At 39.1% G+C, this 15,101-nt stretch overlaps 1 protein-coding gene across 1 annotated transcript in view; it reads right to left on the reverse strand.

Moving 5' to 3' along the window:
• The window catches only part of LOC137644963 (multiple coagulation factor deficiency protein 2 homolog), a 53,010-nt gene that overhangs the window by 20,441 nt on the left and 17,468 nt on the right, over positions 1–15,101 (reverse strand). The window contains exons 2-3 of the mRNA XM_068377835.1: positions 4,844–4,930; positions 722–921 (exon numbers count right to left, since the gene is read on the reverse strand). Of these exons, the coding sequence (XP_068233936.1) occupies positions 722–921; positions 4,844–4,930 (287 nt within the window). The remainder of the gene's footprint in view (positions 1–721; positions 922–4,843; positions 4,931–15,101) is intronic.

Below are 15,101 nucleotides of genomic sequence, written 5' to 3' on the forward strand. Positions count from 1 at the left end.
CAATTTTAATCAGAGGAATCTTGCTTTGCAGGTTATGTACCATTATGCTTAATATGAATATGTTCGCTTACCCCGTTTTGAATAAGGATAATCGCATTTCAAAGATGAAAAGGTAATGAGTGTAATGCCAAGGCCAGAGAATCAAAATACCGACTATAGCTGAAACGTGTAGAGCTAGGAAACGTGTGGTGTTTTATAGTCTCTCGGGATGGATAACAGCTCGAATGCATTAGATTTAGGAGAAATTGAGCAATTCTCACATGTGGAAGGAATCAGATATATTGAAAAAGATGTAGGGAAGAGGAACCTAAAAAGAGGTACTGGAAGTAAGGGACATCAACGTTTAAGGAGCGAAAATGTTGACACGTTGTTAGTGGTAGATTTTACAATGTATTTGGGTGTTTGACATGTTGTTGATAATCCACCCGTGTAAGAGTATATTGCGGCTAATGTGGAAACTTCATGAACAGAAGTTCATTACTGTTAAGACACTTTAGTTATGAATGTGGTAGAGATATCTATATTTTATTTCATCTGTAGAAAGTGCTCAGTTTAGAATCTTATCATTGATCATAAAAAGTAAAGAAAATAGACCGTAGAGATGTGAGCATTGCTTAATTAGAAAATACTGTAGCAGTTACAGCAACAGTGCAGATAAATGTAAATGCATTCAATGATAAATTACAATGATGCATATAAGAGAACAATACGTATTCCTAACCGACGTAGAATGTCCATTCCTCTTCCTGTTTTTGTTTCCGGAGATTTATCAAAGCCTCTTTTTCGTCCTTGTTAAGTAATTTGAATTTTTCCTCGTCATCGTCATTATCATCATCATCCTCGTCATGACCGTGGATGTGTCCAAGTGCTTGCAGTAGTTCTAGGCCGTCCAGTCTCCTGTTATCATCAAAATCGTGTATCCTGGAAAGAAGAAAATATTTATTGAATTGAGAATCCAGATGTTCTTTTTAAAAACAGGGACTGCCCTGGGTCTATTTATTTCCTAGCAAACTATTATTTTCATCATTTATCTTTTTAATTTTGATTCAATTTTTGGTTTGCATTCATAACGCACATCCTAAGACGTTATAACAATTTAGGCGGTCTTTTAATTATTTCTAATATTTGGTCCAGGCCACTGAGAAACATTCAACTAAGACCAGCTGAATGATGATTGCAATGAAACTTACTAAACAATTTTTTGCTCCTAAGGGTAATAATATCTAAGGCGTTCCAATGAAAGGCAAAAAACAAAATAATAGAGAAATGAACTACTATGAGATTCAGGGCCTCTGTAACACGGTTTTTTCGCAATAACTTTTTTTTCTATGAATTTCATAAATATAACGCTTATTCAGAATGCACATTATATCTACACATAAATTTTGACTATATTCTGCATTACGTAGGTTGAATAAATTTGGTACTTTATTAAGTAAAAGTGACGATTTTTGAAGACGGGCCAACTTACTCAGAGAAAAGGTTTCGAACGCACTCGTTACGTAACTTATGACGGCATTTCTTCTCTCTTTCTCGATCGATGATTGGTTATACGTAACGAAGGCTATACCTCTGCCAACAATAACACAAAAGTGTAAATAAAAGCAAAGCAGTACACCTTTATGAACTCTGAAACCTCTCCACTGAGAATTGTCATAATGAACAAACGAACAAAATATGTTAATAAATACAAAAACACATCGATTATTAGTCTAACTCCCAGAATAAGTTTCCTAAGAAATTACAGTCTACTTTATAGGTCACAATCAGATTGACAAGGTGTATGGATTAGTTGGTAATTTTCAAAAACGTAGTAGACCAGCTTGATTTGTTAACTGCTATATCCAATGTCCAGTATTTTTTATTTATTGTCTAGCTACCTACGTATTTACTGTAAAAAAGAAAAAAATAAATAAATAACTGGTACCATATTTTGGCTTTAAACCTTCACCAGTAATTATCGTCAGAATGATGACTTCATGAGGCTCCACCCACTTTGGCCTCGTTGTAATTCAGGATAACACTGAAGGCTATCATGGGCATTGTTGGATCAGAAAATTTAAATTCTGGCTATCAAAACTAATTTTTCGAGTAGTTGTAAGAAGTGGTAAATGATCCTCAAGGATCCCAGCAGTTGGCCTAAACGTTTAATTCATGTATAGTACTGTTACGGCACTACTGCTACAGTACAGTAGTATTACTACGCTAGCACAAATACCCCACCCACATTTATGTATCGTTCCGCCATTCATAAAGTCTTTGTCATATTCTTTCACTGTGCAATAAGCCATGGCCTCCTCAGAAATTAAGTTTAACTTTAGATGATAGGTTATTTCATTAAGCTGACAAATTATGGCAACTGGGTATGTTATTGCCGATGTTGAAGCTAAAGATAAAGTATGGTATCATTCCTTCATTGCATTATCATCTTTACTACTATTTGTTTTGCTACATGTAGTAATTATTTTAAAGGATAAATGAATTATGTTCACTTCACTTCTATAAATTCCCATTAGATGTACAAATAAAACTCCTAAAACTATTCAGGATTTATTTATAAAATGCAGTCATGCCCAAAACATAGCTAACACGGTTGGTCTGATGGAGATTTTAGCACAAAAATCTTATTTTAACAAAAATAGTTATATAAAGACTGTTTACATACAATCTCTCTCTTTCTCTCTCTTTTGGTGGCATAGTGAATAGTTAATAGAAATGTTCAAAAGCCTGAATGACATTACAAGTATTATAATCCTGTTACGCTAAATACAAATCAGACTATAAACATTGGATTTAAACTAGAAACTGAATAATTACCTATTCAGGCGATAGTAAATATGGCCACGGGCTTTCTCTTGACTGTATAAAGTTGCAAGTCGTAACACAAATGCAGTTTTGCAACCACGGGGGCAATTCCAAATCCTGTTAGCCATTCTTGACTGTTATGGGTTTCAGAGCCGATGGAAGAAGTTGAATGGGTGTCTGGTGGATGGGCGGGGCAAAATTTTGTCAAAGTGTTTACATTGCTTACGTAGTGAATGTTTTCGACTCTTGGCTCGTTATCACTGGCCATGGCGTCGGCTAGACCATTTTTACTCTATAAAAATTAAAACTATTGTGTTTAGGTTATTGATAATGCTGACAAAATTTGTGTGTGGTTGTAAAATATACATATATCAACTTTCAGCTACATCCAATGCTTTGATAAGGAGCAAAGTCCAAAAAACCGTGTTACAGAGGCCCTGAATCTCATAGTACATAATGTTCGTTAAGAAAATCAACAAGAAAGCCAGGAAAAACTTCCTTACTACTTATTCTTCATCGGATAACTCTGGCATGTGAAATAAAAAAGTGAAGGTGCAGAGACGATAAGTCTAAGAGAACCGTTCAGAATTAATGGAAAAAATTAACCACGCGGTGAATATATCACACAAATCGCATAAAAAAGGACGGAAGTGCGAAATATAAAATGTAATGTCAAATTATTATATTTTGTTTAATCTCTTAAACCAAGAGTAAAAGAATAATGCAATAAAGCACTCAGCCCTCGAGGTATAGAATATAAAAATGAAGTGGTTTCAAATTTACATTCTGTTCCAGCTGTAAAAGAAATTGTTTTTGCCTTAGGTCTTAAACTCACAGTTTGCACATTAAACATTTTGCGTTCGTATATGAAACTCCCTTCTCGTCGCCATTTATTTAGAAAGGGAAAGATTTTATTTTTAGTAGGTAAATCAAAGACAAAAACTTGTTTAACTTTTTGACTTACTACTAAAATTATATCAGAATCCTTTCCCTCTTCGTGTGGTTTATATGCTCTCAACTCCGGAATAGATGGCTGAATCATGGAAACAAACAGGAATCAGATAAGAAGGAATAATTGAATTAAAAGCCTAGGGAAATCTTTGATGTTGAACTTCATTTGTTTATCCACGGGGAGGCTATTGGAAGTTTCATTCTATTAGAGAAGAAGGGAGCTTTGGCCTAAAGTTGAAATGGGTTTCTTCTTCATTTTACGCCTAGGTCTTATGGGATTGTTAACGTGGCCGACAAAATCACCAAGTACTTAGAAACGAGATGTCTTATTTATTGAGTCAGGAAAGAGGTTAACCTTGAATCAAGTAAAGACCTGCGTCTTGATAGATCGTAGATAACATAAAAGGAGAAAAAACAAATAGAATTAAAATGATAAAAGGCTTGCAAGAGAGGGAAAGAAGCTGTTCGCGAACTGTGAAGTCAGCATATTTGAGTAAGTGTGGGAAGATGTAGCTGGACTTAGTCGAATAATAACACTGGGGGAATGCAGAGTATTATGCTCTTTAGGATGAAGAAGCATTATAATGGTTGTGGCAGCCTACTTGAAACGTCCCTGCCTGGCGATCAGCTGGACGGACGTTGGAGACCCGCTCAATCTTGGTAGTTTCTAGCAGTGCCCACAACCTCACCATCCTTGTGAGCTATGGATGGGGGTTTTGGGGTAACATATAGGTCTACTTGCTGATTCATCAGCAGCCATTGCCTGGCCCTCCCTGGTCCTAGTTTTGGTGGAGAGGGACTTGGACGCTGATCATGTTTAGATGATTAGCCACTTGGCCATTGTCCTGTCAGTTTCCTCAGCCATTCATGAGTATTAAAGATTAAAACCTTTAAACCTATAAGTGACATGTTCCGGCTTGCAATGTAGTATTAATGGATACCAATGGAGTTATTTGAAGCTAAATAAACCAGTAAACATGACTAGTCGCTAAATGATAATGGATAACGAAGGTAAGGGGTAGGTTATAATCTAAAGGAGCTTCTTATCAGAATCATTCGAACAGTAAATGATTAAATTAACGATTACTTGAAGTAGTGATAATCCAGTTCTCTAGGAGTCATTTCTTTAATCCGTTCTGGCGTTATGTAACTTGGAAGTTCCTCGGCGATGTGTCTGAAAAGTAAAAAAAGAAAATAAACAACAAGGAAATTCATAGTAATAAATAAATTATAACATTTATCATATAGCTGGATAAGATCTATTTTATATTATTATGTAATAATAGAAATAACCCTAATTTGACTGATAAACAGGAAAACCGATTGAACATAAATTTCGATTGAAAAGTTATTAATCCAAAGAAACAGTCTTGATTAAAGATATGAATTGCATTCATAAAATCGAAGTAAATAGCTAGAAAAGAAGTAATTTGGTAAGTAATAAATTTTAAGTATATCATTTGAAATGATCATTAAATAAAGATTTAGAAATATTTCCTATACAAAATATTTAATGAAGTCTTCACATATAGTAATATCAGTAATATGAAATTTCTTTGCATAGGAATTACTCACATCCACAGGAAAAGTAAAGTCATGCTTGTTTTTTATTACTGTTTTTGGATATCGTCATAGTTAAGTAAAACCCTTGTCATAGAATACAAGAAAAGATGTGAAGGTATATATAGTTAAATTAAGTAGATGGCATTTTATTTTATAACTTTTTCTTATTTCTTTACAGTATTCCTCGTCTAATTTTGGTTTTTAACTGGGCATGTAATTATGAGTATTATTTTCATAGTTTCTTGTTAATTTTGTGGTACTTATTTGTTAACTTTTATATTTTTATCATAAAATTGGCCAAGGTACATCTCGCATCAACAATCAAAGATTTAATCACTTGTTCTTTAGATTTTTGGCGCCCATTGTAACACAAACTCCTCCAGGATCTGTTGGAAATTTCCAAACAAACTTACTCTCATGATGTTTTCGCGTTTCCTACCACTTGATTTTGACAAGCCTATAATATGTTTTCAGACTCTTGGGTTGTGTTTTTTAAGTTTCCAATAATTTGCTTCAAGTTTATTCCTTAAACGTATCCAAAGTAAAAAAGTAAATAGCGTAATAAATATAGATAAGTGAAATATTTCCATGGGATTAATTCAGGGATATTTTGCTACACAGTATTTAGGGGAATGATCATCTTTCGACTATGTATCTGTCAAATAATGATTGAATCAGTAGAATTTATTTTGTTTAAATTTTTCTATTTTGTCTTATTCTCATTTTTCTTTGGTACAATTGGACACAGAAATTCCTGGTATATCTAGCTCAGAAGTGCACCCAGACACACCCTTACTGCTCGGCGAGTTCCTGTGTTTAGCCCTAGTCGCCACCTCTACCATCTCTCCCCACACTCTGGTTACTTGCAGTGAAGTAAGTGTGTGGCAGGGTGCAAATCTTAAGAACAAGTTTTGCCAGGGATGGTTGCGTCCAACTATACATAGATCGTTAAAAAAATTGACCTATATTAATTTCATCATGGTATTCATAGAGAATACGGACCCCTCTGGCTCGGAGGATTCCCAAGTGGAAATGGAATTTCGTGTTACTCTGGATAAAACTGTTCTTGTTGTATATAGAACATAGAATATCTTTGATTTTACCATGGTTTGTTGGGTATAGTAAACTAGAAAGAAAATAGAAAATTCCACAAGATACTAGTGTTTTGGGGTGTTAGTAGGTATCGGGGTGTGTGGCACCTTTGTTAATAGGATGTGTACTGTACGTATTTCATACATGCTTCTAAACCGTAACGGTTTTGATTGTTTTAACTTATCACTCACTCTTCCCTGCACTGTTATAGACCAGCTTGCTATTATCATGATAGTTGATGCTTTTTAATGTTTAAATTTTTGTGACGTTCTTGCTTGCACATTCGTACTCCTCGACACCTCTCCAACCCGGCCCCTTTCACATTGCTCTCCACATCAGCGCAGTCACAGATGCCTATACCCACCTCCTCAAGTCAAACCCTTAAGTTTTCCGTCCAGAATTTCGTCAAAGGCCCACGATTTCCGCCAAACAGTGTTTATCACCATAACAAGACAACTGGGTCCCTTGTATTAACCAGATTCAAGCGTCTGGTACCGGATCATTTGGCAGCCGCTAAACTAACGTTAGCCTCAATGAAAGAAATGGGTCTTTGGCTAAAGGCCTCAACCTCATGGTCGTCATCCCTTACACATTGTTGAGAAGAAAGATAGCTCTCTGCATCCATGTAGGGCTTACAGGTGCCTGAACATGTATCACTACCCCCGGATCACGAACCCCTCCCAAATATCGTCGACGTGACCTCCTCCTTGCAGAAAGTGAAGGTTTTCTCCATGGTCGACCTCCAGAATTTATATTATCAGGTGCCTATGAACCCAGAAGACCTCTCCAAGACTTGCCATCATCGCCCCCTTTGGTACATACACCTTCATTTACTCCGGTTTTGTCCTTTGTAATGCTGGGGCCACTTTTCAACACCTCATGGATGACATCTTAGGGAACCTTCCCTTCTGCGTATGTTACGTGGATGATATACTTTTATTCTCTTCCCCCAAAGAGGGACCAGCCACAACAAAATGGCCTTATAGTCCTGTATGACAAGTGTACCTTTGGCGCCAACAAAAATCGTTCTTAGGGCACCGCATCACTCCTGAAGGAGTCCACCGCCTTCCTGAGAAGGTAGCAGCCGTTCAGAGCTTCCTCATGCCCTCAACCATCAAAGTACTGGATGATGTGTTGATAAGACTTGAGTCCTCTATTTGTGAAGCATTTGCTTTCAAACACCACCACCACGTGAGTCTTTTTTGACCTTGAAAAGGCATATGATACCACTTGGAGATATGGTATACTTAAAACAATTCATGAATTGAGATTGAGAGGAGAGCTGTCACTATTTATTCAGGCATTTCTTTCAAATAGAGTTTTTCAAGTGAGAGTGGGGGAAGTTCTATCAGAGAGTAAGTGTCAGGAAGGAGTTCCTCAGGGGAGTGTGTTGAGTGTAACCCTTTTTGCACTAGCAATTAATGGGATATCCTCAGTCATTCCCCGGGATGTTCTCTCAACATTATTTGTGGATGATCTCTCAATATCATTTGCTGGAACTAGAATGGCAATGGTTGAGAGAAAACTACAACTCTCAATTGACATAATTATCCAATGGGCCGATATGAATGAATTTAAGTTCTCGACAAGTAAAACTACTATTGTCCATTTTTGTTGTATCCAGGGAGTACACCCAGACCTGGATATATACATTAAAACTTTAACGGATACCATGTGCAAGTGAAGCTAAATTTTTAGGTTTGATATTTGATTGTAGGGTTACATGGGTTTCCCACTTAAAAGCGTTAAAAGCTAAATGTCTCGAGGCTCTGAATATTTTGAAAGTATTGTCCCATACATCATGGGGGGCGGACTGCAATACTATTTTGAAATTATACAAGGCCTTGATTTTTTCCAAAATCAGTTATGGATGTGAAATATACTCCTCAGCCACCCCAAGCCAGTTAAAGATATTAGATTCAATACATCATGGTGGTATTAGATTGTCCACAGGAGTATTTAGAACCTCACCTATCCCAAGTCTCCTTGTTGATGCTGGATAGTTACTTCTAGATCTTTACCGAATTTCTGCTATTATTCGGTATTGGTTTAGATTGCAAAGACTCCCTAATTCTTTAGCCTTTCAGACTGCAAGCCATGTAAGTCACTCAACATACTTTGAGTTGCACCCAAAATCTCCTCAACCTTATGGGTTTCGGGTGAAACAATTTTTAAACAGTCTTGATATACAGTAGGCCCCCGCCATACGACATTAATGCGTTCCAGAGTTGGTATCGTATGGTGAAAATGTCGTATGGCGGGCAATAGAATAGCTTTGCTTTCTGACACTTCTCTTTTGGAGAAATATCTATCCAAAGAAGCCAGTTTGTGACGATTCCTCAACATATTTCGAAAATGACTCCTACACTTGTCCTTAACACTCTCCATAAGACGACCTGTGTGAAGTTTTTCTGGGTGTTTTTTTTTTTTTTCAATGAAACTTTTAAGGTTTTCATACCAAACGATAGCTTCCCTTATTTCTGCCGATGTCGTTTCTTCAGTCCCCCCCCCCCCCCCCCGTGCTCTTTTTGAATGATGGTCAACTGCATTGCCTCCAACTCCTTCAAGTCTTCAGTCATAAGCTCCTCCCTGTGCTCCTCTATAATGTTATGGACGTCAGCCTCATCGACAAGAAGCCCCATGGACCTCCCAATTGAAATTATTTCCTCAACATCACCCTCAGGGGCAGGATCATCAACGGCCTCGTCTTCGGTTGAGGGATTGAAACCTTCGAAGTCTCGTTCTGCCACAACAGCTGGCCACAGTTTCTTCCATGAGGAGTTCAAGGTGAGCCGTGAAACCTCATTTCAAGCTTTGTCGATCATCTTCAGGCATTGAACGATGTCAAAATGCCCCTTCCAAATTCACGGAGGGTGAGTTGAGTGCTTTCGGTCACTTCAAAGCATCTTTTGAACAGATGCTTCGTGTAAAGCTTCTTAAAGTTGGCAATAACTTGCTGGTCCATAGGTTGGAGGAGAGGGGTGGTGTTTGGTGGCAGATAGAGAACCTTGATGAAGGAGAAGTCAGGATGAATGTTGTCCTCGAGGCCAACAGGGGCATTGTCCAGTACCAGGAGATATTTGAGAGGAAGATTGTTCTCTTCTAAAAAGTTCTTGACAGCAGGACCGAAGCAGACGTTTATCCACTCAATAAATATGGTCCTCGTGACCCAGGCCTTGGCATTACTTCCAAAATACCGAGAGCGTCTCCTTCATGATATTTTGTGCCTTGAAGGCACGAGGATTCTCTGAGTGGTATATCAGTAGGGGCTTAATTTTTTTAAGTCCCCACTGGCATTTGCACAAAATGCAAGCGTAAGTCTGTCCTTCATCGGTTTATGGCCAGGAAGTTTCTTTTCTTCAGCTGTGATATATGTACGGCAGGGCATTTTCTTCCAGAAAAGGCCAGTTTCATCACAGTTAAACACTTGCTGAGGAATGTAGCCTTCTCTGGAAATTAATTTCTCAAACTTCTTGAGGAATTCTTCTGCTGCTTTCTTGTCAGAACTGGCCGCCTCTCCATGCCTGACGACTGAGTGAATACCAGTCCTCTTCCTAAAATGATCAAACCACCCGATCAAACCACCCATGAGAAGCCTTGAACTCTTGGGGGCCTTGCTGCGATGTTCCTTCGTCTCTGCTGTCTCTTTGGGCTTCCACGAGATCGGCAAAGATGGCGCTCGCCTTGTGCAAATTTACCGATTGTGTGAGTGTATCACCAGCGATTTCCTTCTCTTTAATCCGTAGTAGAAGGAGTCTCTCCATCTCATCGTTGATTGAGGTCCTTCCACTGGCAAGGACAGTCATGCCTTTAGAAGACTTACTTGCTTTAATGGCTTCCTTGTTCTTGATAACTGTACCAATCGTAGACTGGTTACGGCCATACATAATAGCGAGGGTAACGATGCGCATGCCTTCTTCGTACTTCTTTATTATCTCCAGCTTCGTTTCCATAGTAATCATCTTCTTACTTCTCCCTTTAACATCACTAGCAATCTTGGGACCCATGGCTAATGAATTAAAGTTAGAATTAAGCACTAAAATGCACAAAAAAATACGATATCGCAAGCACTCACACGAGATAGTCTTTACGAAACACACATGAGATTCTGAACTGAGCGCGCGTATAACAAAGAGAGAGAGAGGCAGCATCTCTCTCAGGCATTGTGGGAGGGATTTTGGCCAATAGCGTATCGGCATCTTAGTGATGCCGTGACGCCAACCAATAGCAGACCATCTTCTTAGTGAGGTATGCAGTGACGTATGAGCATGGTGGTAGGCTAATGACTCGCACAATCGTACGTGTAAAAACCGCCAAGTATGAGTTTTGGAATTCGATTCCGTAAGGTGGGGAAAAATGTTGTAACGAGGGGACGAAAAAACATCGTATTCCACACCGTACGTGAATAAAGGCCGATTCACACGACCCGTTTTCTTTCCGACAGGTTCGCCGTCGGTTAAGCGGCGTCTAGGTTTCTTACGTGTATTCAAATGCAACTGTTCACACGACCCGTCAGGCAGACGGCGGCCCTCGGACGTCGCCCTTCCGAGGCGGCTCGGCTTTCTTCCCAAGAAACCCCAACCGGTTTGACGGACGTTAGCCACCCGTCCCAACCAACGGGTGGATGATGTTTTGTGTGAACGAGGACCTGTAATGTACCCGTTCGTTTCGTGGCCTACAACCCCGACTTTTCCTCATAGTATAGAGTCATAGAAATTAGTTAGTTTGTTGTTGACACCATGTATTAGAGGTTAATTGAACTTTTTCAAGGGTATGAGGAGATGTTTGACATGGCAAACAAGATGTATAGAAATAATTTACATAAATAAAATATATGGAAAATGATTGGAGAGGCATTAAATAAAACAGGTAATTTATCGCAATTTTAATATTCTTGGCATAGAACATAAAGCATTATGAAGTTGCATAACTTATTTTATCAACACAGTTATCAACCAACATCTTAGTGTCAAAATTATCGTAATTTACGGTCCTAACGTGACAGAGTCTAAGTAAACAATGAAAACCGCGCGCTGGTAAACGGATACGGAACGCCTCGTGTGAATGTAAAACATTTCGACGGGTCGTGTGAATCGGCCTTAAAACGTAAACTGGGGATGCCGTACCCCGGAAGTCTACTGTAATTAGAATTAGGGTGCTTCCATTTAAGGTATCAGCAACGCCTCCATGGAAATTACCAGAGATATCTTTTTGTAAATATTTTAGTGGAGTTAAGAAGAATATGACTGACTTAGAATCCAGGTCTTTGTTTATGGAACATGTTGAAGAACATAGGGGATCGACTTTTATATATACTGATGGCTCCAAATCTGATGCTGGCGTTGGATTTGGAGTACATGGTGATGGTTTTAATTGTAGAGGTGCACTTCCTCTTAACAGCTTCAATATTTACTGCCGAACTGTGGCTTACTAACCATTGTTGAGAAAATAGCTTTGGAAAAGGAGGGTAATTTTACCGTTTTTAGTGAAGCAAGAAGTGTCCTTCAAGCTTTAGAAGTTTTTAATTCTAGTAACCCTCTAGTATTAAAGATTTTAAAATGGCTTTTTATTTTTGGAAGGAGAGGTATAATGGTTTGATTTTGTTTGGTTCCAGCACATGTAGGTGTGTGTGGGAATGAGAAGGCAGATTCATTGGCGAAGAATGCAGCATCAGAGTTGCTGCCAAGAAGGTATCCCATTCCCTGTAATGACTTCCTACCTAACATCAAGAAATTGCTTTGCAATAAATGGCAACAGGACTGGGATAGTATAGATGGGAATAAAATGCGAGAGGTAACAAATGTCATATCTCCTTGGAGGTATGACATGATGCCCCGAAAATGGGAGACGTCCCTTTGTTGTCTCCGTATTGGTCACACACTGTTGACACACTAGTTTCTGCTGAAGGGCCAACACCAACCATATTGTGACGACTGTTTGGTACCTCTAACAGTGAGGCATTTGTTGACCGAATGTCCCAGTTATAATAACTTAAGGAATAGATATTTATTTGAGGCTCGAGGTGAGGGTGGCAGGTTCATCCTTGCCAAGATTCTTGAATATGATGTGTCCTACTATGCAAGTGGCATTTTTAGATTTATTTCAGACGCAGGTCTTCTGAAAACTATATATCTTTTACAATAACCTTAAACTTTTATTGTTTTAATTGAATATTCTTTTATTTTTTTATATATATAGACTAAATGATATCAGCACCAATGACCTTAGATATCAGGATGCCTGAAAACTTTAAATCAATCAAACAATCAAAGTACTGGAAGAATTCTTGGGCATGATCAACTATTATCACTGTTTCCTGCCAGCCATTGCTACCACTTTTGCCCATCTCTACACCTCCCTCAAGGGCAAGCCAAAAGACCTGAAGTGGGGTCCCCATGATGAAGCGGAGTTTTGCAACGCAAAGAATGCCCTATCAAGTGCTGCTGCTCTCACTTTTCCTGTGCCACAAGCACCAATCCTTCTCTCCACCGATGCCAGCAATGTTGGTATTGGTGCAATACTCTAGCAGGTGGTCAAGGCTCACCCTACTCATTGGCCTTCTTCAGTAAAAAACTGTCCAAGTTGGAATCCGGGTACTCTACCTTCGACCACGAATTGCTGGCAATGCACTTGGAAGGTACACCCTTCATCATTCGCACGACCACATTCCTCTGATGTATGCCCATCAACGCCAGTATCTCTCTACCATGTCTCAATACAATTGCACCCTTCAACATGTCCCTTGGGAAATTAATCCCACTTCTGATGCCCTGTCAAGAAACATATTGGCTGCTATTCACCTAGGATTGCATTATAATGCCTTGGCAAAAACTCAATGAAATGATCCAGAGTACCAAGCATTAAGGACATCCTGCACATCCCTCTATTGAGAAGACGTCCCTCTCAATGACTCCAATGCCACCCTCTTCTGTGATGTCAGTACTGGTAGACCTAGACTTTGGATATCTGCTCCCATTTTCTGACAAATGTTTCACTTCATTCATGACCTTCCACATCCCTTGTGCTGATCTACTGCACAGCTACTGAAGACCAAGTAAATTTGGCATGGCATTACTAAGGATGCTAAGGATTGGGTCCGAGCCTGTACTTCGACACACGGATTAAAGAGTGGGCACCTTTCCTCAACCTCACCGTTGGTTTACCCACATCCACTTCAACATAGTTGGGCCCCTATCCACATCACAAGGATATCATTACCTGTTCACTGTCATCGACCACTCCACTTGTTGGCATGAAGCCATTCCCATGGGAACTACAAAGTTCGCCTCATGTACATCTGTTTTACTCTCCGGATGAATAGCTAGATTTGGTAAACCTAAGCATATTACTTCTGACAGGGGTACCACTTTCCCCTGTCAGTTGTGGACATTATTAGAAAACTTTCTGGGAATCGCCCTACATCAGAAAACTGCATGCAACCCTGCGGCCACCTGAATGGTTGAAAGTTTCTATTGCACCCTCAAAGCAGTTTTTATGTCGCGCTGCAAAGACTCCAACTGGTTTACCCAGCTTCCCTGGGTCGTCCTGGGACTAAGAACCACTCCTAAAGATGCCCTGGATGTCTTGACAGCTGAAATGATATATGGTGACCCGTTGGCCGTCCCTGCCCATTTTTTTTCCGCGCCACGTTACGTTGTAGGAAAATTTACTCTATGCTGCCGGACTTTCAAGCCCCCAGCTAAGCAACACATACCTACAGATTTGCATTTGGCAGCTACTAGTGTGATAGAGCTGGCCTTTAAAAGAATACCAAACAGCTCACCCATAAATGATGGGGGGCCCAGAAAAGGTAGCCCAAACATTTTTTACTCCACACATGATCTACCTGGCTAGCCTCAAACATTCAGAGAGCTTACACTGTTGTCACTAAATTACCCACAAACTGATCATAGGAACCTGGAACATAAGGATCCTTAAAGATCAGACTACTGATGAAGATACAAGACCAACCAGGAGAGCTGCAGTGGTTTCCAATAGTTTCTATAGATACAATATAATCATTGCTGTACTAAGCAATTCTCTTCCCTAGGATCGACTTTCACTGAAGTGGGTAAGGGATACACCTGTTTCTGGAATGGCTTCCAAATTATTCTACTTGGATCCATTATGTTCATTTCACCGTTACAATCAAAATTATATCAAATTTACTTAAAGGTTCACCAGATGTCAATGAAAGACTTATGACTTTGCATATTCCATTGCCTAAATAATATCTCTTGAGTAGTATCAGTGCTTACACTCCAACATTGGAGGGTGACAAAATAACTAGGGACAATTTATGCTGTGCTCTTTATGCAATGCTGCAAAAGATCTACAGAACTGACATGACTGTCCTGTTAGGAGATTTCAATGTTTATTTTGGGAAAAAACTAAGTTGTGTGGGAATTACCAAAGGTCATATGGCACAGGTAATATTAAAGCTAATGACTTCAACTCTGACCTCACTTAGCATGATTTAGCCATCACAATCACAAGATTCCAGCAAAGGTTAAAAGTAAAAAAAAAAAAAAAAAACCCTGGACTACGTCATAGATAGGTAGAGCCACATTAATGAAGTGAGCATACCTCCAGTCATGCATGGGGTTAAGGGTTGGAGATCCATCATCAAATCTGCAAACAGGCCTCGTTTAGAAAAAAATTGAATAGTGTTACCTTGGAAAAGTAGGAAA

This window comes from Palaemon carinicauda, chromosome 8, assembly GCF_036898095.1.
Source record: "Palaemon carinicauda isolate YSFRI2023 chromosome 8, ASM3689809v2, whole genome shotgun sequence".
NCBI classification, from domain to species: Eukaryota; Metazoa; Arthropoda; class Malacostraca; order Decapoda; family Palaemonidae; genus Palaemon; species Palaemon carinicauda.